Genomic DNA, 26,023 nt, shown 5'->3' on the forward strand with positions numbered 1-26,023 from the left:
GGGGGCTGGTGGGTGGGTCCAGGAGGACCAGCAGGGGGCTGGTGGGTGGGGCCCAGGAGGACCAGCAGGGGGCTGGTGGGTGGGGCCCAGGGTGACCAGCAGGGGGCTGGTGGGTGGGGCCCAGGGTGACCAGCAGGGGGCTGGTGGGTGGGGCCCAGGGTGACCAGCAGGGGGCTGGTGGGTGGGTCCAGGGTAACCAGCAGGGGGCTGGTGGGTGGGGCCCAGGGTGACCAGCAGGGGGCTGGTGGGTGGGGCCCAGGGTGACCAGCAGGGGGCTGGTGGGTGGGGTTCAGGGTGACCAGCAGGGGGCTGGTGGGTGGGTCCAGGGTGACCAGCAGGGGGCTGGTGGGTGGGGCCCAGGAGGACCAGCAGTGGGGGGAATGGGCTGGTTTCCTGGGTGACACATGGGTAAGCACTGGAGTACTGTTAACCAGAGGATTGGTAGTTGTAACCCACCCAAAGGCGCTTTGGAAGTACAGGCCTGGGAGATCTGCTTGCAGAAGGCCCCAGCCTTGAGAACCCGTGGAGCAGTTCTCTGTGCACTGAGGCTGCCTGGGTGGGCGTGGGTCCCATCGGTCCATGGTCCATGGCAACAACTGAGCCAGCCCCTGAGGAGCTGCAGCCCTGGGGCAGGAACCGCCCGTGTGGGCGGGGCTCAGCTGGAGGCTTTCTGAAACAGCGAGGTCCATGTCTTCCCAAATGTGGTTCTGTCCTTTGACTGTGATGAGTTGTTGGACTGGGGTCTTCACACCTTGCAAATGAAATTCCTACCTGGGTTCTGAGTAGACTCTGGCTCATGCCAGATGCTAATGGAATCCATGATGACTTCCTGCTGCCACCCCAGAGCCCCATGGCCTCGGTCCCTCCTTCCTCCCCACTTTTTCTAGTTCTACGTCGTTGGTTCTCCCCTTGAGGAAGCTCGGCCTTTGTCGGTGCAGATGTCCCAGCTGGCAGACCCCTTAGCAGTGGACTTCTGGTGTGCAGCCTCTCCCAAATGCACACAGATGCTTGGGTGGGCTTGGAGCCCCTTGGTCCTGTCAGTGGCCTTCCCCTCCCAGGCATGCTCGGGTTTGGTCTGTGTAATTCTTCCCTCATTTAACATAGCAGTGCTGCTGCCTGTACTCTTCCCGGGGATTAAACATCAGATTTAACATTTTAAACATCCCCCAAGAAAACCCACTGCTGTGGAGTCAATTTCAACAGGAGTGGAACTGCCCACAGGGTCTCCAAGGCTGTCAATCTTCACGGAAGCAAAGCCCAAACCACACCCACTGCCGTGGAGTCCATTCTGACCCACAGCGCCCCTAGAAGACAGAGTGGAACTGCCCACAGGGTCTCCAAGGCTGTCAATCTTCAGGGAAGCAAAGCCCAAACCACACCCACTGCCATGGAGTCCATTCTGACTCACAGCGCCCCTAGAGGACAGAGTGGAACTGCCCCACAGGGTCTCCAAGGCTGTAGTCTTTATTGAAGTAGACTGCCTCATCTTTCTCCCAAGGAGTGGCTGGTGGGTTCAAACCACTGATCTTTTGGTTTGAAGCTGAATGCTTTAACCACTGCGCCACTAGAGTTCCTTTTTTAAAACAGAGTGAACTTCAAGAAAAAGTCACCATGCCTGATAAATGGCTCCTGCTGGTAAATCTTTTGTAGGAGCTCTGGTGACATAGTGCCTAAGGCATTTGACTGCTAATCAGAAGGCTGGCGGTTCAAACCCAGCAGCCACTCCTCGGAAGGAAGACTGGGCAATCTACTTCTGTAGTGATACCACCTCGGAAACCCACGGAGGGGGCACTATGAGTCAGAACTGACTCGTCAGCAGTGAGTTTAGTTTGGTTTTCAGTAAATCTTTTATGAGGCCTATTTTTTAGGTTTTGATCTTTCTTTGTGTTCTTTATAGACGGGTCTCATGCTTAATTCCTCAGGTAGATTTTCAAGATGTTGACGCTAGGACCTTGGCAGAGAGAAAAAGAGAAGAGGAGAAGCGGAAACGCTTGGAGAACATGTACAAGGAACGAGCCACACAGGCTGAGCGGGAACTGGAAGGCAGGTCACCAGGACTGGGGGGCGCTCTGCCCCTGCACCTTCCCTGGGAGACCCACCCCTCCGACGGGGCTGCATCCACTCTGCAGGCCCACTGTGCCGGCACGTCCCCCACAGCACAGTCCCTGGGCCATCCCTCGTGCTCTGCTGGCCACCACCTCCTCCAAACTGGTCTCAGGGCAGAGCCTGCCCAGGCCTCAGAGGCTGCCTGGGCTGGGAGGCTGCTGGGGGAACAGGCTAGGTGGAGACAGCTTAGGTTGCCGGAGTGCACAGCCTGAGACCCCAGTCCTGTTCCCAAAGACCCTCCCGTGGGCCAAACCAAACCAAACCAGACACACTGCCGTCCAGTTGGATCCAACGCATAGCGACCCCTCCTTGGGTTTCCAAGGCAGTATCACAATGGAAGTAGATTGCCCAACCTTCCTTCCAAGGTGGGTTTGCACCTCGTCTTCTGGTTAGCTGTCAGATGCCTTAGGCACTACGCTACCAGAGCTTCCTCTCAAGGGCAAGCCCGGGTGTTCTCCAGGGAAGGGCTGCCTGGGAGGGGCCACTGCAGGCTGTGCACGCTCTTCTGCGCCCCCTGGTGGCTCTGCCTATGTATGATCATTTCCTGCGAGGGCCACCTGGGCACAGATAACCCAGAAAAGAGGAGAGGAGGGAGGAAAGGTGGGAGTGAGGGAAGGGACAGGACGAGAGGACCAAGGAAGGAGAAGACAAGGCGTGGAGGAGGGAGGGAGGCGTCCGTGCAGGCTGGGATCTGAGCTGCTTCCTGGCAGCCAGCCTTCCTAGAGAGCTAGCCAGGGTCTGAGGGGCACAGAAGAGGGGCCGTGGTGCCAGTGCCCAGAGCAGTGTCCTCGGAGGTGGGTGGCAGTGGCAGCTCTGAGTCCACTAGGTGCCAGGCTTCAGGGGCTCAGGTCTGTACTCAGGAGCCTCCTGCAGACCCAGACGTCCTGTTGCTGGGCGCAGCCTCATCCAAAGGCCACTTTTGGGAGGGCCAGGCCCCATGGAGGAACCCTGGCCCTGGGGTTATCAGACAGGCGCCCGGTCCGCCAAGGAGGGGCTGGGTGTGCCCGGTGATGGGGCAGGGGACACGTGGCCTGCGACACGTGTGTGTCTTAGTAGCACCCAGCTGTCGGCCCCTCTCCTGAAGGCCCGCCCTCCGGGGTAGCCTGTCTCACTTGGTACTCTGTGATGCACCAAGGCACTGCCGTCTCGGCGCGAGTTCAGACCCGAGGGGCTGTTGCCAGCCACGCCGTGGCAAATGGCCTTGCAGGCCGGCTGCTGAGCTGCGAGTTTATTGAGCAGTTAGACGGCCTCTGGCGGTGTGTGCACAGGAAGCTGGCTTCTGTTGTCAGGGACGGAGGAAGGGGAGCGGAGGAAGGTGTGGGGTGGCAGCCAGTGTGTTCAGGGAGATCGTGTGTGTGTGTGTGTGCGCGCGTGCACGCGCGCACACGTGCACATAGGTGCAGCCTGGGGCTCCAGCCCACCTGGTGCTGCAGGTGGCCATCCTTTCATAGGTGGGGGCTCCTGGGGGCGGGCCTCTGGCAGGTTTCCAGGCGAGGGGTATGGTTTGCTCCATTGGCTCATCAGCGGATCCTTCTTGTCTTTCAGCAGAAATGTCTGGAGAAATCCGGTGCTGCCTAACGGAAGTGGAGAGCTGCTTTCGCCTGTTGGTCCCGTTTGACTTCTCCCCAAGTGGGCCTGCTGAGGACAGCCCTCCCTCCTCGAGCCTTGGCCCCCAGGACGAGGAGCAGCCCTGCTGCAGCAAAGACCTGCCTGCCTTCCCGGGGCCTCTGCGAGCCGTTGGCGGTGGGCAGGGGCTGCCAGAGGCAGCCACAGGAGACCTGTCAGGGGAGGAGCACGAGGAGCCGGGGGAGTTTGTCCGGAGCCACGGGCTCGGCTCGCACAAGTACACTCTGGACCTGGAGCTCTGTGCAGGTACCGGGCCGGCGGGCAGGTGCTGCATCTGGGGTGTCCCCGGCAGAGCAGACCCCGGGCCTGCAGTACAGCCCCGGCCTCCTCGGGGTGCTCCGGGGCAGGGGAGTCCAGCGTGTTCATTAAGCCTCCACTTAGCCCCTGGACTGTGCGCCCCTCCACGCCATGCCTCCTTGGTTGCGGGCTGGCTGCAGGGACACTTCCGAGAGCTTGTTGAAAGCCCTGGCATCTCACAGTGGCTCCTAGTGGGCTGTGAGCAGGGTGGGCCCCCAGGGTCAGGTGTGAGGGGCGGGGTGAGAAGGGCCACCTATGATGGGCAGACAATGACCTGTGACCCTGGGGAGGGGTTGGAGCCCCCCGCCTGGTCAGAGGTCCTGTCAGCATCAGAACGAGGCTGTGAGGGGTCATTTGCCATCTGCTCTTGCCTGGGAGCATGAAACAACTTACTTGACACGGATCGTAACAGGCAGGGGCCTTGTTGGCCCCCGGCATTCCCGCCTTGGGGCTGCATGGCTTCACTCATGCTCAGAACCACTTGCCTGGCCGCAGTGGGCTTGGGGGCTGGTGTCCGGGGCACTCAGCCAGTGTGCAGTGTGGCTTCTCAGGTAACTTGTGGCTTTGAGTTGCGTCTGTCTGTGAAGTGCTCTCACTGAGCACTTGCAGGGGCGGGGCTCTGAGCGTCACGGGGCCCTCGGCTGCCGGGTACAGCCCGCGCTGCCAGTGGCTGGGAACGAGCACGCTGCAGGCTAGCACACCGAGGGACCACAGCTGTGGTGGCGCTTGTTCCCCGGGCCTGGCACATGTGGTCTTTGCCAGCACCCACATGCCGGGCAGCTGCTGGCATCCGGCTGCAGTCCCTTGGAAGCCAGCCTGTACTTTGTCATAAACACCCATCTGCTCACCAGCCACGGGAGCTCCCTGGCCCAACGCTGGGTCAGGAGGCGTGACCAGTGGCTGGCCCGAGAGCTGCAGGGCTGGGGCAGCAGTCTGCCTGGGGGGCGGGAGCCCAGGGCGGAGGCCACAGCAGGAGGTGGTGGTGGTCTTGCGGAGTGGCCCGGGCACAGGGAGCGAGGTCAGTGAGGCGCTCAGGACTTGGGGCTGGGGGCTCTGCAAGGACAGTCTGGGCGACCCGCAGGGCTGCCGCACGGACAGCGGGTTTGGGGGCTGGGGCAGGAGTCGGGATGGAGAGAACTGTCGGAGGTGCTTGCCCACGTCTGGGTAGGACGGGCTGCTTGACTGCCGCGGCGCTGAGCTGATCGAAAGGCGGGCGGGGGGGCATAGGTGGGAGAGGCCCAGGACAGGGCCAGGCTGTAGTGGGAGGTGGTCCCTGGCTTCTGGCTTCTGGAGCCACATGGTGGTTCCCCATCCCTGACGCGTACGCATGGGGATGGGGGTGTTGTGTGGACGATGGGGTTAGGAGATATGGGGGTGGCGTTGCTGGTGCCACAGGACAGTGGCACTGGAGGGTGGGCCGGTATGAGTTCGGTTGGGACGTGTGGATGGGAGGAGCCTGGAGACATGCAGGAGGGGGTGCTGGCGGGCAGCAGTGCCCACAGGGACCTAGACAGGAGTTTCCTGTCCTGGGCGGGTATGGACAGCCTCTACCTGTCCACGCTTGGCCTACACCCACTGCTTGTCTGGGCTGCCTCAGCCCCGTGTCCTTTGCACTGTCCCCTCCCTGCCTGCTGCCTCCCTCCAGCTGGAGCCCCACCGTCAGTCTTTGTAGCGGCTCTTGTTCCCGAGATCCCGCCAGCCCCGGCCCTGGGGAAGCCTAACCTGTGTGACCTCGGCGCACTGTGCAGCCCGTCGTGGCTAAAGAAAACGCACCACCACGCAGCCGCCGTCCGTGTGGCCTTGGGCTCGGCGAACCTCCAGGGCCCCAGCCCTGCTCTCCGGTTCTTTCAGGACCACGCCCCTGTCGGCTGCACGCGGCGTCCCAGCACCTGTGCTTCCATGTGCTCCTCTCGTCCCCGCAGAGCGCGAGTCCCACACAGGCTAGAGTCTTCCTCCGGTGTGCCGCCTGGTTACCAGTACTGCTGGGTCATCTCCCCGTTTTGTCCGTGTTTGTGTTTGCAGAATAGAGAGGCCTACATTCTCAGAATATCAGCTCTTCTTGTCTTTCCTTGTTGGTTTCTGGCTTTGGTGTCATTTTAAGAAGTCACTTAGAGTGACCTTACTTCTCAAGGTGGCATTTTGGGATTCAGGAGCTATCATGGATGCGGGGCGGCACGCAGACAGTTCAGAGGGATCCATGGCTTTCACCCTCGGGGGGTCCCTGACAGGTGGCGCACCCTCACCACCTAGTGAGCCCGGGCCTGTCTCGGGCCTGGGTGCCCCACCCTACCTGAGGGACAGAGTCTGGGCCCCTCTGATGACCTCTGGCCCCTCATGGGCTTGTTGCAGATGACCTGCGGGTACAGGAGAATGAAGACAACAGCGCCGTCGTCCACAGTGCCCGGGACGCGCTCAAGCTCATCCAGAGCAAGTTCCTGCCAGCCGTGTGCTCCTGGGTGCAGGTGAGGGGCCGCCGAGCTGCCCGGGGCTCGGCCGTGTGTTCCTGGGTGCAGGTGACGGGCCACCGAGCTGCCCTGGGTCTGGCAGGTCCCGCCGGCCGTGTGCTCCTGGGTGCAGGTGAGGGGCCGCCGAGCTGCCCTGGGTCTGGCAGGTCCCGCCGGCCGTGTGCTCCTGGGTGCAGGTGAGGGGCCGCCGAGCTGCCCTGGGTCTGGCAGGTCCCGCCGGCCGTGTGCTCCTGGGTGCAGGTGAGGGGCCGCCGAGCTGCCCTGGGTCTGGCAGGTCCCGCCGGCCGTGTGCTCCTGGGTGCAGGTGAGGGGCCGCCGAGCTGCCCTGGGCCCAGCGGGCACGTGGTCCGCAGCAGGGAGCTCCTGCTTGAGGCTGTGTGGCCCCCGGCCATGAGCCAGGCCTGCAGGCGTGCTGGAGAGGAGGATTAGACAGTGGGGCTCGGGTGGGCTTCAGAGACAGCTGAGAAAGCTAGTGAGGGAGGGATCGCCCCCTGGGATGGCAGTGGGCGGCCAGGCCTGGGAGACTCTCCCTGGGTCAGCGCTGTGGGTCCGCCCTCAGCCCCTCGGGTCTCTCTATCCCGGGTGTGTCCAAAGAAAGTGCCCTCTTCTCACGGGGTTGCTGAGGCTGTGAGCACCTGTGGGCCCGACACCTCCTGTGCTTTGCAGCTGTTCACCCGGGCGGGGACTCACGGCCAGCGGCTCAAGCAGGCCATCGACCTCAAGGAGGAACTGGAAGTCACTGTGAGGAAGTACCAGGAGTTGAATATCAGGCCTCTGGAAGCGCCCCCAGCACTGGTGAGTGGCCGGTCGGTGGGGGTGTGGGGGTGCTCAGAGGCACCCGTGATTGAGGTGCACGTGCTGTCCTGTCCTCGCCCCCACTGGTGTCTGCCTCCAGTCTAGACCCAGGAGAACGGGCCCCAAGCTTAGCGGGCTTCCTGTTCACACTGTGGCGGCTAGGTGGGGGGACGGTGTGGCGGGCAGCCAGGACCATGGCAGGGGGTGGAGAGGAAGAGGGTGCAGAGCCCAGAGCGACAGGCACGTTGACTCCAGACTCTGGACTTCAGGGGAAGCTTTGGGCCGTGTTCTTTGCTGAGGGAAAGATCAAGTTCCAAGCCTCTCAGAAGGGCCTAGGTCTTCCCCAGACAGTGGCTGACACCCTCCCATGGAGCAGGGTGGTGTGGCGGCAGGGTGACCACGTGACCGTGCCGTGGAGGGGAGGGTGGCCCAGGAGTGCAGGGGCCTGCGGGACGTTTTTAACCTGGCTTGGCTCCACCCAAGGGACCAGGCCACTGGGTGCTGCTGCTTTGGGCTAGTCCTGGACTCTGCAGGCAGTGTGCCCAGGCCCCCAGAGACCAGTAGAGGGCGATCTTGCTCCTCGTCCTTAGGTCTGTCTCTTGAGTTGAAGGAGAAAACGGGTAACTGGGGAAGTGGCCTGGCTGCGGGCTGGCTGCTGGGGACGTTGGGGAAGTGGCCTGGCTGTGGGCTGGCTGCTGGCTGAGGTGGTCAGCGCGGCGGACACGAGTTGGTGGGTATTCAGGGTGCCTTACCAGAGTCCGTCTTGGTGTGTAACTTAAACCAAAACATAAGGTATTTCTGTGACTTTTGACCAAAATCCACTTCTTCACGATGCAGAAAAGTCTGGTTATGGGAGGCCGACGACAATTCCCAAGTATTCAGGTAGCGTGTTGCCGATGGGGATGAAATTCTGAGCAATCCCAGGGGAAGAACGGCCTTGGGGTGGAAGGTGTGTGCCCAGAGTGAGGGTGTCCGACGGTCACGCTGAACGGGAGGAGATTCGGGGCCTCTGGGGCCTGCCCCTCTGGGTCTCTGTTCAGGAGAGGGAGGGAGATCTCTGCTAAGCTTTCGTGAGCCGTCCTCCCATCTTTCTTTGGCTGCTGTGGGCAGCTTCTGCTCCGTTGGGACAGGCTGTGCAGGGGCTGGGGTCCCAAGGAGACCTGTGGTGGCCGCCTGCCCCCGTCCACCAAGGACAGCCCCGCTGCTCAGCTCCTGCACTCAGAGTTCTGTGTGGTGGTGACCATGGTGCCCCTAGAGGGCAGTGGGGTGCTGCAGGCATTGTTCACAATGCTGTGAGTGGCCACAGAAGACAAGCTGTTGACTAGCGTGGCTGTCCCCCAGCAGCCTAGGGACTTTAAGCCATAGCGCGGGGTGGCTCCTGGGTATCCTGGGGGGCTCCAGGACAGCCCGGCCACTCTCCTTGACCTGGGGCTCTGGTGGTAGAACTTTCTAGCTTGCCTGAAAGTCCCCTGAGCCCTGCTCTCACCTCATAGCTCCAAGGCCTTCTCCAGGGCTGGCTGCCATGGGCAGGTCTCATTACTGATGGGCCTGGCCACGGCCCTGGCCTGGGTGGGTCTCCTCGGGCAGCTCAGCTGGCATAGCAGGAGGCGGCAAAGAGCCACGTGGGCCTTGCGTGCTGCAGCGCCCAGTGGTGCATCGGCCGTGCTGTGGGCGACCTTGCTGGGAGCTCCCCGAGCATGCTCGCTGAGGTGCGCACGTGGAGATCCTGCATGTCTCCTGTACCCACATCTCCGCGTGTGCACTGGGGGACCGTGTCAGTGGCCACCGCAGGAGGCCCTGTCGGCAAGGCCCCAGCCTGGCCTCTGCCCCATTCTGCTCTGACTCGGGAGCCTGGGCCTGCCGTCTCCTGCAGACCGCCCTGCCCTCGGTGCTCGCTGGCCTCCTGCTTGCTGGAACGGTGCCACGTGTGCAGCCAGGGCGTGTGCTCCACGCTTGCCGGGTGGTGGGAGCCAGGGGAGGGCACCGGGGCCCTCGGATGTGTACAGGGTTGTGTGTTGATGCTCTGTCAAGAGGGGCAGCTGCTGTCACCACTGTCATCCCCCAGCAGATGCCCTGCTCCAGCCCCACACGTGTGTACCTCCTCTGACCCCTGTGGGCAGGCAGCAGGCCTCCGTCCTGTGTCTTGATAGGTGCAGCCTGGCTTCATCTCGCTTGGAGCCTGAGCTGCTCAGAGGGCAGGACCCCGCTAGGCCCTCAGCTTGCAGGACCTATGTGGGCACAGGGGTGTGTGCTGGGCAGGGCAGAGGTATGGGACACGGCATGAGCACTCGTGGTGGCCCAGCTCTGGATTGGGAGGCTGATGGCTGAGCAGATGTCCTCTGTCTGCCCCAGCGGCCGGCGAGGCTGGGACAGTGAGGGTGCTGACCGGGGAGGCTGGGGCATAGCGCCCCAGCTGGAGAACTTCAGAGAGGGAAGGGGCAGTGCTCCCAGCCACAGTGGTGTAATGGGGTAAACTGAGGTAGCACCCTGAGGATGCCTGGGTGGAGGGGGCTGACCCTATGCCAGTCAGCACGGTCCAGCCAGCAGGCTTGCCCACGGGGACCGTCGGGTGTGGCTGGGCCTCACTTGAGCCGTTTGTCAGAGGCGGCACTCGGGCGCCTGCCACGGTCGGTCGGGCCTGTCAGGTTGCAGTGACTAGGATTGGAAGGTGTACGGCTTTGGTGGGAGGAGGAATCGCTCGCCTCCTCTGTCAGGTGAACAGACACTTTCTAGACCCTTCTCCACCAGTTGATTTTTAAAAAGGCACCGGCTCTGAAATCCTGGGGGATTTTGTTCATTCCGTGCTCACGGGCTTGCGGCACAGAGCAGCCTGGAGATGAAGTGATTGGCGGCCTGCAGGGCTGTGAGTGGCAGCACCCAGTCTCAGGTGAGCCCGCTTCCCAGAATAGACGCGGCAGGCGCATATCTGCTCATCTCCTGGCGGGTAGGCGGCGGCGCCGCAGCGCGGCAGGGACGGTCCGCCTACAGCGGCCTGCGCAGAGGGCAGGTGGCTGCCGCTAACGAGTGGTGGCGTCAATTAGAGCCCTTTTAATTAGAAATTAGGAACAAGCTGTTGTTCGCCATCTTCAGATGAAATTTACGGAGGGTTTAAATCACCTGCCTCAGTGTCTCCCTGCTTGCTGGGCACTGGCTCGGCCTCGTTAACTCCGCCCGTGGAACAGGCTGAGCGGGGGGCACTCACTCGGTAAGGCGTGGTCCGGGATCTTGAGGCTTTTAACAAACGTGTGTGGGGCCGAAGCAAACGTGATGCCGGGAGTCGGAATCCAACCTCGGTGGCTCGGGTGCAAGCTCAGAGCCCGGCCTCTGCTCCGCCCGGAGCGCTGGGGCCGCAGTGCCTCTCCCCCGGCGGCCAGGGCTCCAGCAGCAGCTGCAGCGCCATCTGTTCTTTTGCGGTTTTAAGATTTCCAGGCTCTGTCTGCTGCCGTCGGTTCCTACACGATGTTGTTTCCCTTTTGACATAGATGTTCCGTCTTTAAAAAATATTCCAGCCGGTTTAAATATGTTTAACTGTTTGTTTTATAGAGTGTGTCTGTGTCGGTTCCGTTTGGAAGGAGGCTGGGGATAAATCTTCGATAGATCAATACGGAGGATCGTTCGGGAAATTTAGTTTGCAGCCTGGCTCTGTTACGGGGCAGGTGTAATAACCCGTGCCTGCCACATCCGTTAAGCTGACACAAATCCTGTGCGAACTTTTAAACGGCCTGCTGTTTAATTATGTAGCGAAGAGCACAGATTGTTGTGTGTTGTGTAATTAACAAAATATTAATTCCCAGCCACCGTAGAACGGTCTCAGCCCCAGTCTGTTGAGTAGGCTCAGTGCTGTCCCTTCGTCATCTTTTTAAAACCCGGCCATCTGTTGAAGAGGCTGCTCTCGGGCCCCTCACCAGCACCTCGGGTCCGACGTGGCAGCCGAGTGTTTCCTAGCTGTGGACACACCCTGATGCACTCACAGACGCGGACGCTGGTCCACCTGAGTCCTGCCTGCTTCTCTGTCAGTGTTGGCCATCTGCCTGCCTTCCTGAGCAGCCACACCACCAAACGTTGCTTCTGATGTCAGAGGCCCTGAAGGCTGGGGCCGGGGCGAGCTGCCGAGCCAGCCGCCGGGTGGGCCCAGCCAGGCCAGGGCAGCTGTGTGTCTCAGCTGTCGAGCAGGTTCCTGACGCTGCCAGAGCCGCACGAGGGTCAGGCTTCCTGTCGGTGAAAAGACAGGAGGAGCCCAGGCGAGGACGCAGTGTCTCCCACACCAGGCACCTCCAGCGGGGGCAGGAGCTAAATCACCGGCCGTCAGAGACCCCGTGTCGCGGCGCCGCCTGGGAAACAGCCTTCCCTGCTGACGGGACGCCTTCCATCACGGCTGAAGGCCGAGCCGCCAGATCCCCGGGAGGGCTGCGGGCCAGGCCTCGGGGGCTGGTAAGCCCATGGTCGCGGTGTCAGCCCGAGAGGAGCGGGAGGTGGCTGCGGCCTCGGGGCGGAGAGCTCGGGTTCAACACGCTCCCTCCCTGGAGTTTTCTCTTCCTGGTGCCCAGCCGCCAGCATAGAGGGTCCCACTTGGCAGAAAGTTCCTAAACACTTCCATACAGTCATCCCTTCAGGTGCTGTGAGGTAGATGATGTAAGCCCCATTTTACAGATGAGAAAACTGAGTCTGGGGGAGTTGTGTGAGCTTTGGTCACGTTGCCAAGAGCTGAGCCCCCAGTGGAGGAGCCACCCAGTGCGTGTGGCTGTTGGGGGACACAGCTGAGCCCTCTCCTGCCTGGCCCTCTCAGGCTGCTGTCCGTGGCTGCTGTGAGCACTGTCACCTCAGAGGTGGCACTGGAAAAGAGACAGGAAGCTGGTGGCTGGCTGCAGAGTGTGCGAGGGGGAGTCCCTCCGCCTTCTCTGGAGCTGGCCGAGGGCTGACAGTGACTCCGCAGGAGCCCCCAGGAGCTCCCAGGGCGTCGAGTTACCTGCCCCTCCACTGGTGATGCTGGGTTATGTAGTGTTCGGTAACCCTGGTGACAGTGCTGCAACCCCCCCTGTGCAGGGGGTACGAGTCCTGCAGCTACCACGCCTGACCCCGGGGTACAGCTCAGTTTGGCCGTACCCTGGAGAAAGAGGCCCTCCCGGTGTCGGTTTATCATTTGGGAAGACGGTGGACTGTTCAGCCGGGGTCTGTCGGGGCCAGCACAGCACGTCCCCGACCCATATGGCGGCTGCTCTTGCCCCCCCCCCCAGCAGGCCGGACACCCCTGGCCTGTGTGTGTGGCGCTCCCCCGGGCCGCAGCCCAGCACCAGGGCCCACTGTGCCCGCCGGCCTCTCCCTCGAGGGGGTCTGTCCACCGAGTCACTTCTGTTACTGCTTTAGGGTGGAGCAGCACCCAGCCTGTGTTTTCTAATGTTACCGCACAAATCTTTTCACTGGATTTTGACCCTGTAAAAAGCCAGTCGTTCTGGAAAAGTCATGTGCTTTTCGAATGATTTTCAGAGGATTTTTGCTCAGAGCTGAGACGGCCTTCTGTGAAGCCGGTTTCACTCTGGCTGAGCCGGCTGACCTCGAGGCTCCATGGCCAGGCCGCCGGCTGTGGTCAGCAGGCTGGGAGCTGCCCCAGCATCTGTCCTCTAGAAGGTGGTTCGCTGGCAGCCACCGTAGATGCGCATGAGATATTGGCCTGGGGGGTAATTTGCACGGTCTTGCCGGGAGGGCATTAGCATATAAATAGCAGATGCAGTGACGACCATCACAGCTGAGTACGTTTAATTTTTAGTTTATAAGATAGAATGGGTTTTTAAATGCATAGCCATCAAGCCTGCTGAAAGACAAATGAAGTTTAGAGTTCACTTGTCTGACGACGCCTTACATCATTTTTTTTTTTAAAAAAAGGGAAACAGACACACATAAAACTGAACAAAAGTGATTTCTTGGGTGAAAAGTAATTGAGATTGCGCGCCCAGTTAATTAGATCGTACAGAATTTATTTAATGGCCCAGCTGCAGTCTCTGGGCCGCGCTCGGGCGGCGGCCACAGCGGCTCTGCACCACGCTTCCTCTTCCTCTTCCTGCTCCGATAATTAGCGCCCTCTCTGCGTGCCCTCGGTAAACTGATTGCATTGTATATTTTAGCCGTTTTATTGCTTGTTTAATTATGATCGCAAAGGCCCATTTTTCTAGCTCCTTTTAACTGTGGGTGAGACTCCGTTGGTATGAAACCAGCTTGGAGCCGGGGATGGCGCGCTGGGCCGGGAAGGCGCGGCCCTGCCACGGGGCCCTCCACGGCTCAGGCGCTTGCTCGCAGGTGGCCTCTGACCTGGGCTGGGAGAGGCGGGTGGCGGGCCCAAGGGAGCTGTGGGATTGGCCAGCAGAGCTGCTGTCCCCAGCCCCTCCTGAGGGGATGCTAAGCTGTTAGGGACTGTGCTGGTGGCTTCACCTTGGGGGGCGGCACCTGGTGAGCCCTTATCTTGTGCAGACAAGGGGAGGGGTCGGATTTGTCTTCAGTTTGGTTTCCATGGGGAGAAAACTCTCCACTCAGATGAGTTAAAAGCAGGCTGTTGTTGAGGCAATATTTTAAGTCGGATGCCATCTTGAAAACACGTTGCCAAGCCTGAACGGCTCTCTGCAGAACGGGACCTCCCTCAGGACAGGACCCCAGGCCTGAGAGCTGCCCTCCTTGTGTTCCCCCCACAGCCTTGGGAGGGTCACCAGTGGAAGGATGCTGCCCTCAACTGGCACGTCTGTCCCCACACGTCCGTCGGGGCTGCCCTTGTCTAGTCTAGCATGGTCTTTGACCTTGAGGAGAAGGTCGCCGCAGCCACTGCCACCGTCTTGACCGTTTGACGACTTGTTTTCGCGGTGGAAATGGGCCTCTCTGCCTCTGAGTGGGGCCACGTCCTGAGGGAGGCCTGGGGCCCGTGGTCCTGACCCCACTCCAGCACGAGCCGTGAGCAGGTCTCGGGAGCGTCGCTGGAGCTGTGCCCGCCGCGTGCTCCGGGCCAGAGCGCTTTCCTGCCTCTCCGCGCCACCACGGCTCTGCCCTTCCTCACCGCACAGAGGCTGGCGTCCTGGCCCCAGGCAGGAGTTCCCACTGGTGCTCCCGGGGTCCCCGAGTTAATCCCCTGTGAGTGAAACCTGGCAGGTGGAGCTCTCGAGCTGAGATTTAGTGACAAGTGTAGTCTGAGCCCGGGGGCCATGCCTCGTGAATGGCTCGCTGGCCTCCCGAGAGTTTCAGGCAGCAGAGGGAAGGGAACCGCTCCAGTCGGCTCTGCTCACGAAAAGCCTGGTGCCTCTAGAGACAGGGTTTCCTGAGGGACCCGAGCGTGGGTGCAGGCGGATGCGGCCCGACCAGGAGCCGCTCGGCCGCCTTGGTGCGTGTTTACCAAGGAGCTCGCGACCCTGCCCTCTGCAGACAGCCCGGCCCAGGAAGGCGGCCTCGTCAGGGCTAATTTAGGAGCAGAGAGGAGCCCAGGGCTCGGGACTCAGTCACGGGAATAAACCCTTTTAGCTGCGGCGAAAGAAGGGGAACTCCCGCTACTCAGCTGAGCGCTCGGATATTCTGTTGGCAGAGGAGGCGGTGTTGAGGGTCCCCGGTGAGATGAAGGGGGTGGGCAGCGAGCAGCACCCTGTAGGGAAATGACCCCCATATTTAAAGTCGGCCGCTATATGTTATGCATTGTAGCGCCGAGCCCACATCTACCTTTTAGAAAATTAAAACACATAAATTCTGTTTAGTGTTTGATACGCTCGGCACGAGCCGCGAGTCATAATGCCCGGAACCTTGGCTGCCTTGCGCCTTTCATAAATTCCTGGGTAGATTCTATACAAAAATAATTTTCAGGTCCGCGGCTCATTGTTATTCAAACGTGATTGATCGTCGCCATTTGCTCAGCTCGGGAGTTAAGTGCCCCTGTCATTTCCAAAGAGCATAATTGGGACGTTTCACAGGTCAGCGGTGGAGACAGGCTTCCCTTTTGATCAGTGTTAGACTGATAACAAAAATTACGCTTCCTGGTGATTAATGTCCGGGCGCCCAGATGCTCAGCCGTGGGCGGCGCCCCAACAGCGCGTTTGCAGCCCGTTGAGCCTCCGGGGCAGGGGCTCCTGGCAGCGGGTGCCGGGTGCAGCAGGTACGGCCAGGTGTGCCTCCCAGGGGACCGACCAGGCAGCCAGGGCCGAGCACCACATCCGCGTCCGCAGGCTGCACGATGCCGTGGACGCCCGTCTTGCACTTACTTGGGCTTGCTTTTGGTGACCAGATGGATCAGGTCCTTGGGCTCTTAGGGTCTCCAGCCTTCCCCGGCCACAGTTGTAGGTGCCTTTGAGAGGTTGACGGCAAGTCTCGCTCACCTTCAGAAACAAAGGCAGTCAGCTCCTTTAAGTGTCTGCAGGTTTGGCTCTTAGAGTTGTCGAAGGGCCCGTGATCCATGGGGAGGAATTTTCCTTTCACGGTCGTTGGTGTCAATCTGACAGGTACTTTCTTCGATGGTGGGACACGACCCTGGAAGTGACTCTGCAGGCAGTAAGAAGCCTTGGCGGCTCCTGATGGTGCTGGCTCCCAGCGAAGAAAGCTGACATACACACACACACATGCACGCACACGCACGCACGCACGCACACACACGTGCACGCACACGCTGTCCACGGTTCCTCCAGCCCCTGCCAGGCCCCTCCTGGTCTGAGGTGAGCCAGGCAGCCGTCCTCCTGATTATGCAGGTCGACTCAGCTCAGGCTCCGACTGAGGGCACACTGCTGGACCCGGGAGACCCCCAGTGGCTTAGGCAGCGGGTGGCAGGCTCGCCTCTCTGCTGGGACTGCTCAGGAAGGAAGGACAGGTGGCTGGTGTCCAAGGAGGAGAGGAACCCCACAGGGTCTCCCTCGCTGCTGCGCCCCAGCTGGCCTCTCTCGACCCCTGGTTTCTCAGCTGGTGGGGGAGGAGGTGGCGCTATTGTCACAGTGTCCTACAGAACAGAACCTGAGGGCCTGAGGGTGGGTTCCACCATTTCATGTGGTTTAGGGCTTCTTGACAGTGAGTGTGGTGGCTGTAGGTCCCTGGGGCTCTGGGCTCCAGTATGTGCCAGGAGGCTTGCCTTGGGCACGGGCAGCCTCCACAGAGCTTTTCAACCTGTGTCTCAAATGACATGGGGACCAGGCACAGTGGCCCTGTCGAGTGTTGGGTTGGGGTGGCCCAAGGGGCCGTTGTGACCCTGGGGGCTGGGCGGCCATGTTCACGAACCAAGGACGAGGTGACATTGGAGGGTAGGAAGGTCTTGGGGCAGGTCTGGAGTGTGGGGGGTAGACGTGTGCATGTGAAGAAAGATTGGGGTCATGGGGAAGAGCAGCTTTGCTTATTTAAAAAAAAAAAAAAAAAGGACGCGAACTCTTCAGGTCTTCAGAGCACGGAAGGGAGTATGAGACAGATGCCTTCTCCCAGGCTTGGGTGACTCGGCCTGCTTCCCCTGTAAGAGGCTGAGTGTCGCCACCAGGCTGACCCTGAACCCAGAGGGCCTCAGTCAAGGGAAAATCTCTTCACAGTTTTTTTTTTTTTTTTTAAATTGTGATTTGGGTGAAAATTTACAGAGCAAATACACTTTCCATACAGCGGTTCACATACTTTGTCTCATGACATTGACCACAATTTACCACAATGCCACAGCTCACTTCCCACTTCCTCCCAATAGTTACCTCTTCCCTGTGTCCATCCCTCTGTGCACTCCTGCCCCCTGAGCTGTCTCCCTGTGCATAAACAGCCCTTCTTTCTCTCATGCGTGTTCTCTCCAAGGAGTGTATCTACCTCAGGTAAATTTTCAGCTCATATACCTGTCTTTTGTTTGGCTGGAAGCCACAGGTGTGCATTCAATTCCAGACCTGAAGGGCAGCTAGGGGCCATAGGCTCAGTGGTTCCACCAGGCTCCATCGGGCCAGCAAACCTGTTTCCCCCCTTTTTTTTTTACCAAATGATTTTGAGTTTTGTTCCACATTGTTCTCCCTGTCTATCCAGGAACTCCTATATAGATCCCCTTCCAAGTGGATGACAGTAGTAGCCGAACATCATCTATTTCTTCTGATCTCATAGTCGTATAGGCTAAAGGTCAGATGGTGTACCAGTCCGCTAGGATTAATTGTTCCCATGAATTTTTGGTTTTCTTCATTCTTCTTGGTTCTGGACGAGGAGAGAACCATCGTTGCATCTAGATGGCAGCTTGCAAGCTTTTAAGATCTCAGTCGTTACTCGCCACAGTAGGAGGTGGAACAATGTTTTATGTAGTATGTTATGCCAATTGAGCTTGATGTCCTCTGCGACTATGGTCCCGAGCAGTGGGGTTTTTGTTTTAATATTTCTTTTAGGATAAAATATTCCCGAAACGCCTGTTACTCCTTGTTTGTCTGTGAGGTACCTGTCAACCCCACCTCTGGGGAAGGGTCCCCAGGGGCAGTGCCTGTCCTGAGAGTGGCAGGTGCTGTGGGTTACTGCCCATGTCACGGTCACCTGCGGCCTGCTGGGTGACATAGGTCACTGTGGCCCAAACCACAGGAAGGCTTCTCCTTTCACTGGATGAGAGCTGTGGTTACAGAGGGCACTTTTTACAGAAAGTCAGTCTGTCCTGTGGAGTTCTGGAAGCAGTGCCCAGTCTGTGCCCCCGGGAAGGCAGCCCGTGTCCCAGGGGCTGTGTGGCATGCTCAGATGCGTGGTTTTGCAGGTGGGCGTTCAAGGCCCCTGCAGGTGCCTAGAGCACAGGTGGAGAAGTGGTGTTCTCGGAATAAGAGTAGCCTTGGAGGCCACGTTAAAACCAGATCTCATGGTGAGTGACGGTGGAATCTTAAACAGAGAAACGTGCAGGAGACGCAGGCCTGTCCGGGGAGCTGCCCGGCAGCAAGCAGTTTTACCCCAGGGCCAGGAGGTCACGTGTCCTTGGGCTTGTTTCCGCAGACGGCAGCCCTGGGGGCCGGGGGCGAGGACGATGAGGACGAGGACGAGTTTGTGGAGGTCCCGGAGAAGGAAGGGTATGAGCCCCACATCCCCGACCACCTCCGGGCAGAGTATGGTGAGTGCCGGAGCGCTGGGGGTGCCGAGAGGGACGGACTGCTCCCCAGGGGTGGGGCTGTGGTGGGCACAGCCTGAGGGGAGGGTCTCAGTGAGAGGGGTGAGAAAGGTGGGGCTTTGACCTGAAGTTGGTGGGGTCTCAGTGGAGGAGCAGGGGTGCAGCCCTAAGGAGGGGATCTTGGGGGAAGGTGGAGCCCATTGGCAGGTGGAGAGGGGGCCGTAGCCTGAGGGGGTTCTGGCCAGGGCGGGGGCCCCAGTGCAGGTGCAGTCACGGGCCTGGAGAAGGTAGTGGTGGGTGTTAGGGCAGCAGGTGGGCAGGGGACAAGCGCTCTCCATGGCAAGTGGGGGGAGCCGTGAGAGGGGTCTGCTTTGTCTGGTGGCTGTGACCAGCATGCCCCGAGGATGAGACACTGAGCTTCTGACCTGTGCCCCCTGAGGGGTAGAGGTCGACCTGTGGAGGTGTCCCCTCGGTTCCACTCAGGTGTGCCTGCGGTCACTGTGGGCCTTGGGAAGGGCATCTTGCCTCAGCTGTGCCAAGGGATTTCATCGGAGTCTGTCATCATATGATGTGGTGGAGTTTCCGCTTTCTCTCCTGGGGCGGGGCTGGGCTCACACGTGTACCCACCTGCCTGCTGGGGCACCTGTGTGGGGGTGGGCCCTTTCCAGGCACTGGTGGATGTTGGCTGCCCACCAGGGAGTTCTGTGTGTAGCTTGTTGTCTGCAGGAGCCCCAATACAGAGTCCATGCTGGTGTGCAGAGAGGAATCCATGCCTTGTCTGTGGGCAGCCCTCATGGGGACGTGGGATGGGGTCCAGGTGTCTCCAGCACACAGGCCATGCTGGTGCCCAGAGAGGAGCCCGTGCCTTGTCCGTGGGCAGCCCTCATGGGGATGTGGGACGGCGCCCAGGGTCCCCAGCACACAGGCCACACTAGTGCCCAGGAAGAAGCCTGTGCCCTGTCTGCAGGCAGCCCTCATGGGGACGTGGGATGGCGCCCAGGGTCCCCAGCACACAGGACACGCTGGTGCCAGGTAGGAGCCCATGCCCTGTCTATGGGCAGGCCTCGTGGGGATGTGGGATGGGGCCCATGGTCCCCAGCACACAGGCCACACTGGTGCCCAGGTAGGAGCCCATGCCCTGTCCATGGGCTGGCCTCGTGGAGAGATGCCCAACCCTGGTGGAGGAGAGTCTGAAATCGAGAAACAAAGGTGCCCCCAGAGCAGGACAGCACAAGTGTCTGGTGGTGTTTGCTTCAGGCCGTGTGAGGCCAGAGGGTGGGGTCTTCCCAGCTGGGGGAGCTGGCAGTGGGGGGCTGCAGAGACGGCTTCCACGCCCTCTGCACTCTTTCTACCCGGTTGCTGGTTACAGGAGGGCATTGCAGGTGGTGTCTTCATGTTTGTGGGGTCACGGGTTCACCATCTGAGCCTGAGCCCAGTTTCCTTTGTAGCACAGGGCAACCCCCCCACCCCCCGGTGCCAAGCTGGCACAGGACTGATCTTTCCCATTTAGAACATTTTGAATTTTTTTTCTCCAAAGAATTCTAAAAGTTATTCCCTGCATCTGGGGACAGTGGTTGGACCAGGCCCCGCTCTGCAGTCTGCGGGGTGGGGCTGAGGGTGCTTACAGGGGGAGGAAGCAAGGCCAACAGGGCTGTGGCTTTTGTGGGAGTTAGACGAGGCGATCTGAGCCTGGAAGATGAAATGGAAATTTGTTAAAGAATTTACATGATTAGGCCACTCAAGTGTGAAGATAGAAGCCATTAGGGGTGTCATGCCAAATTAACACGACCAGACTTTTAACAACCTTCCGTTTGTACAGCCCCTGTTTACTCCGGCCCGCTATCTGCGGGGTCTGGGGGCCACCTGGCCAGTGCCATGTGGAGTGGCATCATGGGCCTGGGCAGGCCAGCACCTGGGGTTAGCATGAGTTCTGGAGCCGAGAAGGTGGCCTCGAGCGGGGGGCTGCTGGGTGACCGACCTGTCACTGGGTCCCTGCTTACGTCTGGGCCCCAATTCAATCAAGGGGTACAGCGAATTCTCAGACCTGCTTCCTGCCCTTCAGGCTTCCCAGGCAAGCTGGTGACGGTCCACACACACGGAGCACCGTGAGGCTGCCTCCCAACCCTGAACAGCTCCTGCCCGCCTCAACCAAGCCCCAGTCTTCCCACCCGCAGCCTTGGCCCGGATGTCCCCTTGCCGGGGTCTCCCTGGTCTTGTTCCAGCCCTTCCTCTTCTTCAGGTCTCTCTCTGACCCCTGGGCCATCATCCCCAAAGCCCCCTGGTGTATACTCTTCCTGACTCCGTGGCCTGGAGATCACCTCTTTGCCCATCTTCCTGGTTCGCGCTCCACCTCTCTACTCAGCATGGGAGCCTGTGGCCGCCAGCAGCCTCCTCTGAGCTGGCCACTGCTGCAGCCCCACCCGTTGCACAAGCACCCGAGGGGGACGGAAGGAATTCCTTAGGTTCAGTGACTGCCCCTCCCAGGCCCAGGGTAGCCTTTGTCTCCTCCCCATCAGGCTCCCTGCTGCCTTTAGCTGGGTGAAGCCTCAGCAGCCCCTGGGAGGTGCCTGATTGAAGTGCGGCCAGTGAGGCCTCCCATGCCCAGGTCAGGGACAGCTGCGACAGGACAGAGGGGGCAGGCTGCTTGGGCCCTGGCCACTTACGTTCCGAGTCCCTGCTGTGCGTCTCCCCCTCACACAACCCCCAGTGGGAGAGCTAGTGAGGGGACGGTCCCCGAGCCTGCACGGACTGTGACTGCGTCTCCCCTCACACACACCCCAGTGGGAGAGCTAGTGAGGGGACGGTCCCCGAGCCTGCACGGACTGTGACTGCGTCTCCCCTCACACAACCCCCAGTGGGAGAGCTAGTGAGGGGACGGTCCCCAAGCCTGCACGGACTGTGACTGCCAGCCAGTAGGGATCAGGAGCTGGGTTTTAAGGCGTGTGTGGCTTGTGCCTTGTTTGCCGGGGTACTTGTGCAGACACGGCCCTGGGGTGCCGTGTGAGGGTCTGACAGTGGTGAGGCGGCCATGCTGTGAGAAAGCCCAAGCCACATGGAAGAGCCCCAAGGAGGTACTCAGGTTGGCAGTCCCAGCTGAGCCCAGCTCTTGGGTCATCCCAGCCCCGCACACGAGTGTAGATTTCTCCAGGGGTTGCCATCTTCCCAGGCCCAGCGGGATGGCATGGAGACACACCCCCTGATGGGCCTTTGCTGGCTCAGAAACTGTGACGTGAGCCAGTGGCTCTGGGCTCTACTCCTGCCCCTTGGGCCTCCTGGGCCCCTGTGACATTTGCCTCCAGCCGTGGCCCTTGTCAGGCTGTGTCGTGACTGTCCACCTTATGGAGGCTCCAGTGCCCGCAGAGCGCTGGCCTGCAGGGGCAGAGCAGGCACATTTCATATGTTGATTTCACATGCCACCAGCTCACCCCTTTCTTCTGAAGGCTCGAGACATTCTGGTTTCATCTGGAGGGATGTTGTCATGGCTGTCGTGGCCACGGCCTCCAGTCTGGCCAGGTGCTGTTTGGGAGTTCTCTGAACAGTATGGGTAGTACAGTCCGGACGGGCCTCACGCTGTTGTATGTGGGATGGCTATGAATCGAAGGCCTGCCTGACGACAGCCAAAGTGAAAAGCCAGCTGAGGATGGTAGGGGGTTGAGGACACGAACTCGGGGGGCTGTGCACACAGCCACAGTGGTGGCCCATGGTGAGGGCGGGAGGGCCCCAAGGAGGGTGGCGTTACCCTGTAGACAGAGGCCAGAGGCATGGGGGTGCTGTGTGCCTGTGTCAGACCGCACCCACCACACAGTGTCACCAGGATGGTGGTCCCAGACCAGGGACTTTTTCCCTTGCCTGGAACCGCTCCCCCCAGAGAGCCCTGTCACCCGAGTGAAGAGGCTTTGAGCTGAGATGAAGCAGGAGCCACCCTGGGACCTCTCATGGGACAGTGGGAGGCCAGGAGGGGCCCCCAGGTACAGGCCCTCCGCTCAGAGATGACAGTGTGGGGGGCGCTGCTTGCCCCAACTTCACTTCTGTAGACACTGGACCGGTGCACGGGATGGCCTTCTGCGCCGTTTTTTCCGTTTCTGCCGGTGAGCCCGAAGGGGCCGGTTCTGTGTGAGGCCGCGGGGAGCAGTGCTCCGTGCTCGCGCCGGTCTCTTTCCTCTGAATTTGCACTGAGGGGCTTTTATCTTCCCCTTAATCCCACCGTTTCTGTCAGGACATAATCTCTTTCTCAAATTTACATTTTAATTACAAGGCCGCTGAACTCGGTAAAATCAATAATGGCAACGCTCGCCCGCCTAACTTTGCCGGCGCCCTGGCCTCTCCATTTCCTCCCATCGATCGCCACGCCGCACGGTCTGCGTCAGTGCTCTGGGCAAATGGTGCCACTTGGTCAATTTAAACAGAAACGGGGATTTGGACATTACTATGATTCTTTCTAAATGCGGCCATGGGAGTACTGCCCCCAAGACGAGCGTGCGCCAGCGAGCCCACGAGGGCCGGGGCTCATGGTAGCTCTGGGGCTGCAGCCATGGCAGACGGCCCCCACTTTCCCAGGAGTCCCCTCCTGAAAATGCTGGCCCGTGGGCCGGGGGTGCCGTCCGCTTTCTGGATTTTTACTCGGCAGGGCCATCGGGGAGGTGGGTTTTCCACAACAGCGTGACAATGGCAGTGTTTTTTTAGTGCCCTGAGTGCTTACCTGCTCTCGCACGCTTACCCATCTTCTTAATGGTTTAAAACAACAAATCAATGAAAAATATATTTCATTCTTGTAACTCTCAGGAATGCTCGTATTGATCTGGGCTGTGATTGTATCTCTCCACATGTCACACTGTTCTCTTGTCGGTCTTGCCTCCCTCAGTCCGTGTGTGCGCGCACGCATGCATGTGTGTGGCGTCTGTGTGCGTGCGCGGGGCTCGCCGTGGTGGTGCCTGCACCTCTTGCAGCGACACTGCTGAAGCACAAAGTGAAAGCATTGGGAGGTTTCTGAGAGTGAAATGTGGGCCTGGATTCTGCATGTGGGCCCCTCAGCCCTGGGCAGAGGCCCACCTTCTAGGCCCGCTGGTGGGTACACTTTGCCCCATCGGCTTTGGGTGGCCGATGGGTTCTCCAAGTCCATCTTGAGTGGCAACCCTGCCCCTGCAGCCTTGGTCAGCGTCCTTCTCCTACCTCTTGACTGTGATGGCTCCGTCCCCTCATCCTTAGGCAGAGGCCCCATCCTCTGGGCACAACAGATTGGCAGCCCCACGCACGGAACCAACTTGGTAGAGATCTGACCCTTTGAAACCCAGGAGGGCGTGGCTCCATGCTCATCGAGTCCGCCTGCCCCTCCCACCAGCTCTGCTGATTTCCAAGCTGCTCCGGGGGGTGGTCCTGTCCTCTTCCTAGAGGATGCCCTTTAGCAAAAGGTTGATCCACCAAGCCCTTGGTGAGAGTTTTAGGGCACATGTCCTTATGCGTATGACAGAATTTCTGGAATTTTTAAGTTCCATTTTCATTTTGCACAGTTCGTTTTTAAGTCCATCTCTTTCCTCTCACGTTTTACTGTAAAGGGGCAAGGAAAAACCATGCTACCCCTTTAAGAAATTGCTTGGAAATCTCAACCTAGGACCCGTCTTCATCACTTACCAGTTCTCTGTCCACTAAACGTCTGAACATAATTTAGATGGGTCCTTTGCCACCTCCCTCCTTTGTCCAATCACACGTCCATCACTTCTTTTCGGGCCTCACCAGAAGCACACTGAAGGTCCACGTGTCTAGCAGCGTTCTGTCGTTGGTGTCATATGTTTCTTCTAAGGCTCTCCTGACTGCCTTCCGAGCCCTCGCCAGCATGCCTTTGGCGTCTGTACTCCTACTGGCAGTCTCTGCAAGGCAATCTGGGCTTTTACTGTGACCCCATTGCTGTCAAGTCAACCCTGACTCATCACAACCCTGTGAGACAGTAGAACTGCCCCATGGGATTGACAAGGAGCGCACTCTCCCATGGAGTGACTAGTGTGTTTGAACTGTTGGCCTTTTGGTTAGTAGCCAAGCATGTAGGCACCATGTCACTAGGCCTCCTTGCTCTTACTGTTACATACCGTACAGCTCTAGCCTCCACCTATCACCCAGTTCTGAAACCACGACTGTGTTTCAGGTGTCTGTCAGGGCAGCACCCCACTCTCCAGTAGCAAATTCTGTCTGTCCCCTAGTGCAGCCATCGTAAAAATGCCACAGATGGGGGCCTTTAACACACCGAAGCTTATTACACAGTTAGGAGGCTAGAGTCTGAATTCTGTGGGAAAGCGTTCTCTCCTATTGGCTCTGGGGAAAGTCCTTGTCTCTCCTGAGCTACTTGTGGGCCGTCTTCATGTGGTGTGGTATCTCTCTCCCCCATCTCTGCTTCTCTGTGCCCAATCGCCTCTTTTTATATCTCAAAGATGATTGGCTGAAAACACACCCCACACAACACTACATGGCCTCTAAACATAAGGAGAAAATCCGTTCCCAAATGGGATTATAACCACGGTATAGGGTTTAGGGTTTATAACACGTGTTTTAGTGGGACGTGATTCAACCATAACATATACATATGTGTACGTATACACATATTAAGTATATGTATGTTGAAGGAGCCCTGGCGTCACAGTGGTTAAACACTTAGCTGCTAACCAAAAAGCATGAACCCACCAGCTGCTCCATCGGAGAAAGATGTGGCAGTCTGCTTTTCTAGAGATCACAGCCTTGGAGACCCTGTGGGCAGTTCCACTCTGTCCTCTAGGGGCGCTGTGGGTCGGAATGGACTCCACGGCAGTGGGTGTGGTTTGGGCTTTGCTTCTGTGAAGGTTGACAGCCTTGGAGACCCTTTGGGCAGTTCCACTCTGTCCTCTAGGGGCGCTGTGGGTCGGAATTGGGCCCACAGCAGTGGGGGGAGGGGCTGTGTGTCTTGGTTTCTATGTATGTCTGTGAGAGGGTATGTGTAGGACAGTTACCTTTCCCAGCACCTGGGCTGGTGGCAGCCATGTGCTGTGGATTCCAGATGTTGTGTACGTATACACATAGTAAGTACATGTATGTATACAGACCTTTCAGAAGTGATGGATGTCTCCTTCGTGTTGTACCTGGAGGTTTTGTCATGTTACATGAATGCTTGAAAAGAATTTATTGGACACAAAGGTTTGCAGTTCCGTTAATTTGTCCTTTCAATTACATTAATTTGCGTATTCTTCATCTGTTTGAACTACTGCTTTGTGAGAAGAGCTGTCCAACTGAAGTCCCCCCTGCAATTGTGGCTCCACCCTCATCTCAGACGTTGCTTTATAAACTATTTTTTTATGTTATAATATATATATATATATATATATGTTGTTGTTATCTGCCGTCGAGTCAAACCTGACTCATTGCGACCCTTCCTTGGGTTTCCGAGGCAGTATCACTACGGAAGTAGGATTGCCCAACCTTCCTTCCGAGGAGAGCTGGTGGGTTTGAACTGCCAGCCGTCTGGTTAGCAGGCAAGTGTCTTAGCCACTATGCTACCAGAGCTATATATCTATATCTATATCTATATCTATATATATATAATATGTGTGTGTGTGTGTATGTATTAACTTGCATTCCCCTCTCATCCCCTGGTGACCTCTAACTTGCTTTGGTCTTTATGCATTGGCCTGGACCAGGTGTTGTAGGTGGGACCCGACAGTATTTGGTCTTTATGCATTGGCCTGGA

General features: G+C 59.0%; 1 protein-coding gene across 1 annotated transcript in view; it reads left to right on the forward strand.

Annotated features, from left to right (window-relative positions):
• Nucleotides 1-26,023, forward strand: part of UVSSA (UV stimulated scaffold protein A) — a 39,961-nt gene that overhangs the window by 2,902 nt on the left and 11,036 nt on the right. Inside the window, exons 3-7 of the mRNA XM_042782950.1 lie at nt 1,923-2,043; nt 3,655-3,978; nt 6,379-6,491; nt 7,161-7,289; nt 18,207-18,321. Coding sequence (XP_042638884.1) covers nt 1,923-2,043; nt 3,655-3,978; nt 6,379-6,491; nt 7,161-7,289; nt 18,207-18,321 — 802 coding nt within the window. The remainder of the gene's footprint in view (nt 1-1,922; nt 2,044-3,654; nt 3,979-6,378; nt 6,492-7,160; nt 7,290-18,206; nt 18,322-26,023) is intronic.

The sequence above is a fragment of the Orycteropus afer genome, unplaced genomic scaffold (assembly GCF_000298275.1).
Source record: "Orycteropus afer afer isolate SDZICR_OR568_19922 unplaced genomic scaffold, OryAfe1.0 scaffold00539, whole genome shotgun sequence".
NCBI classification, from domain to species: domain Eukaryota; kingdom Metazoa; phylum Chordata; class Mammalia; order Tubulidentata; family Orycteropodidae; genus Orycteropus; species Orycteropus afer.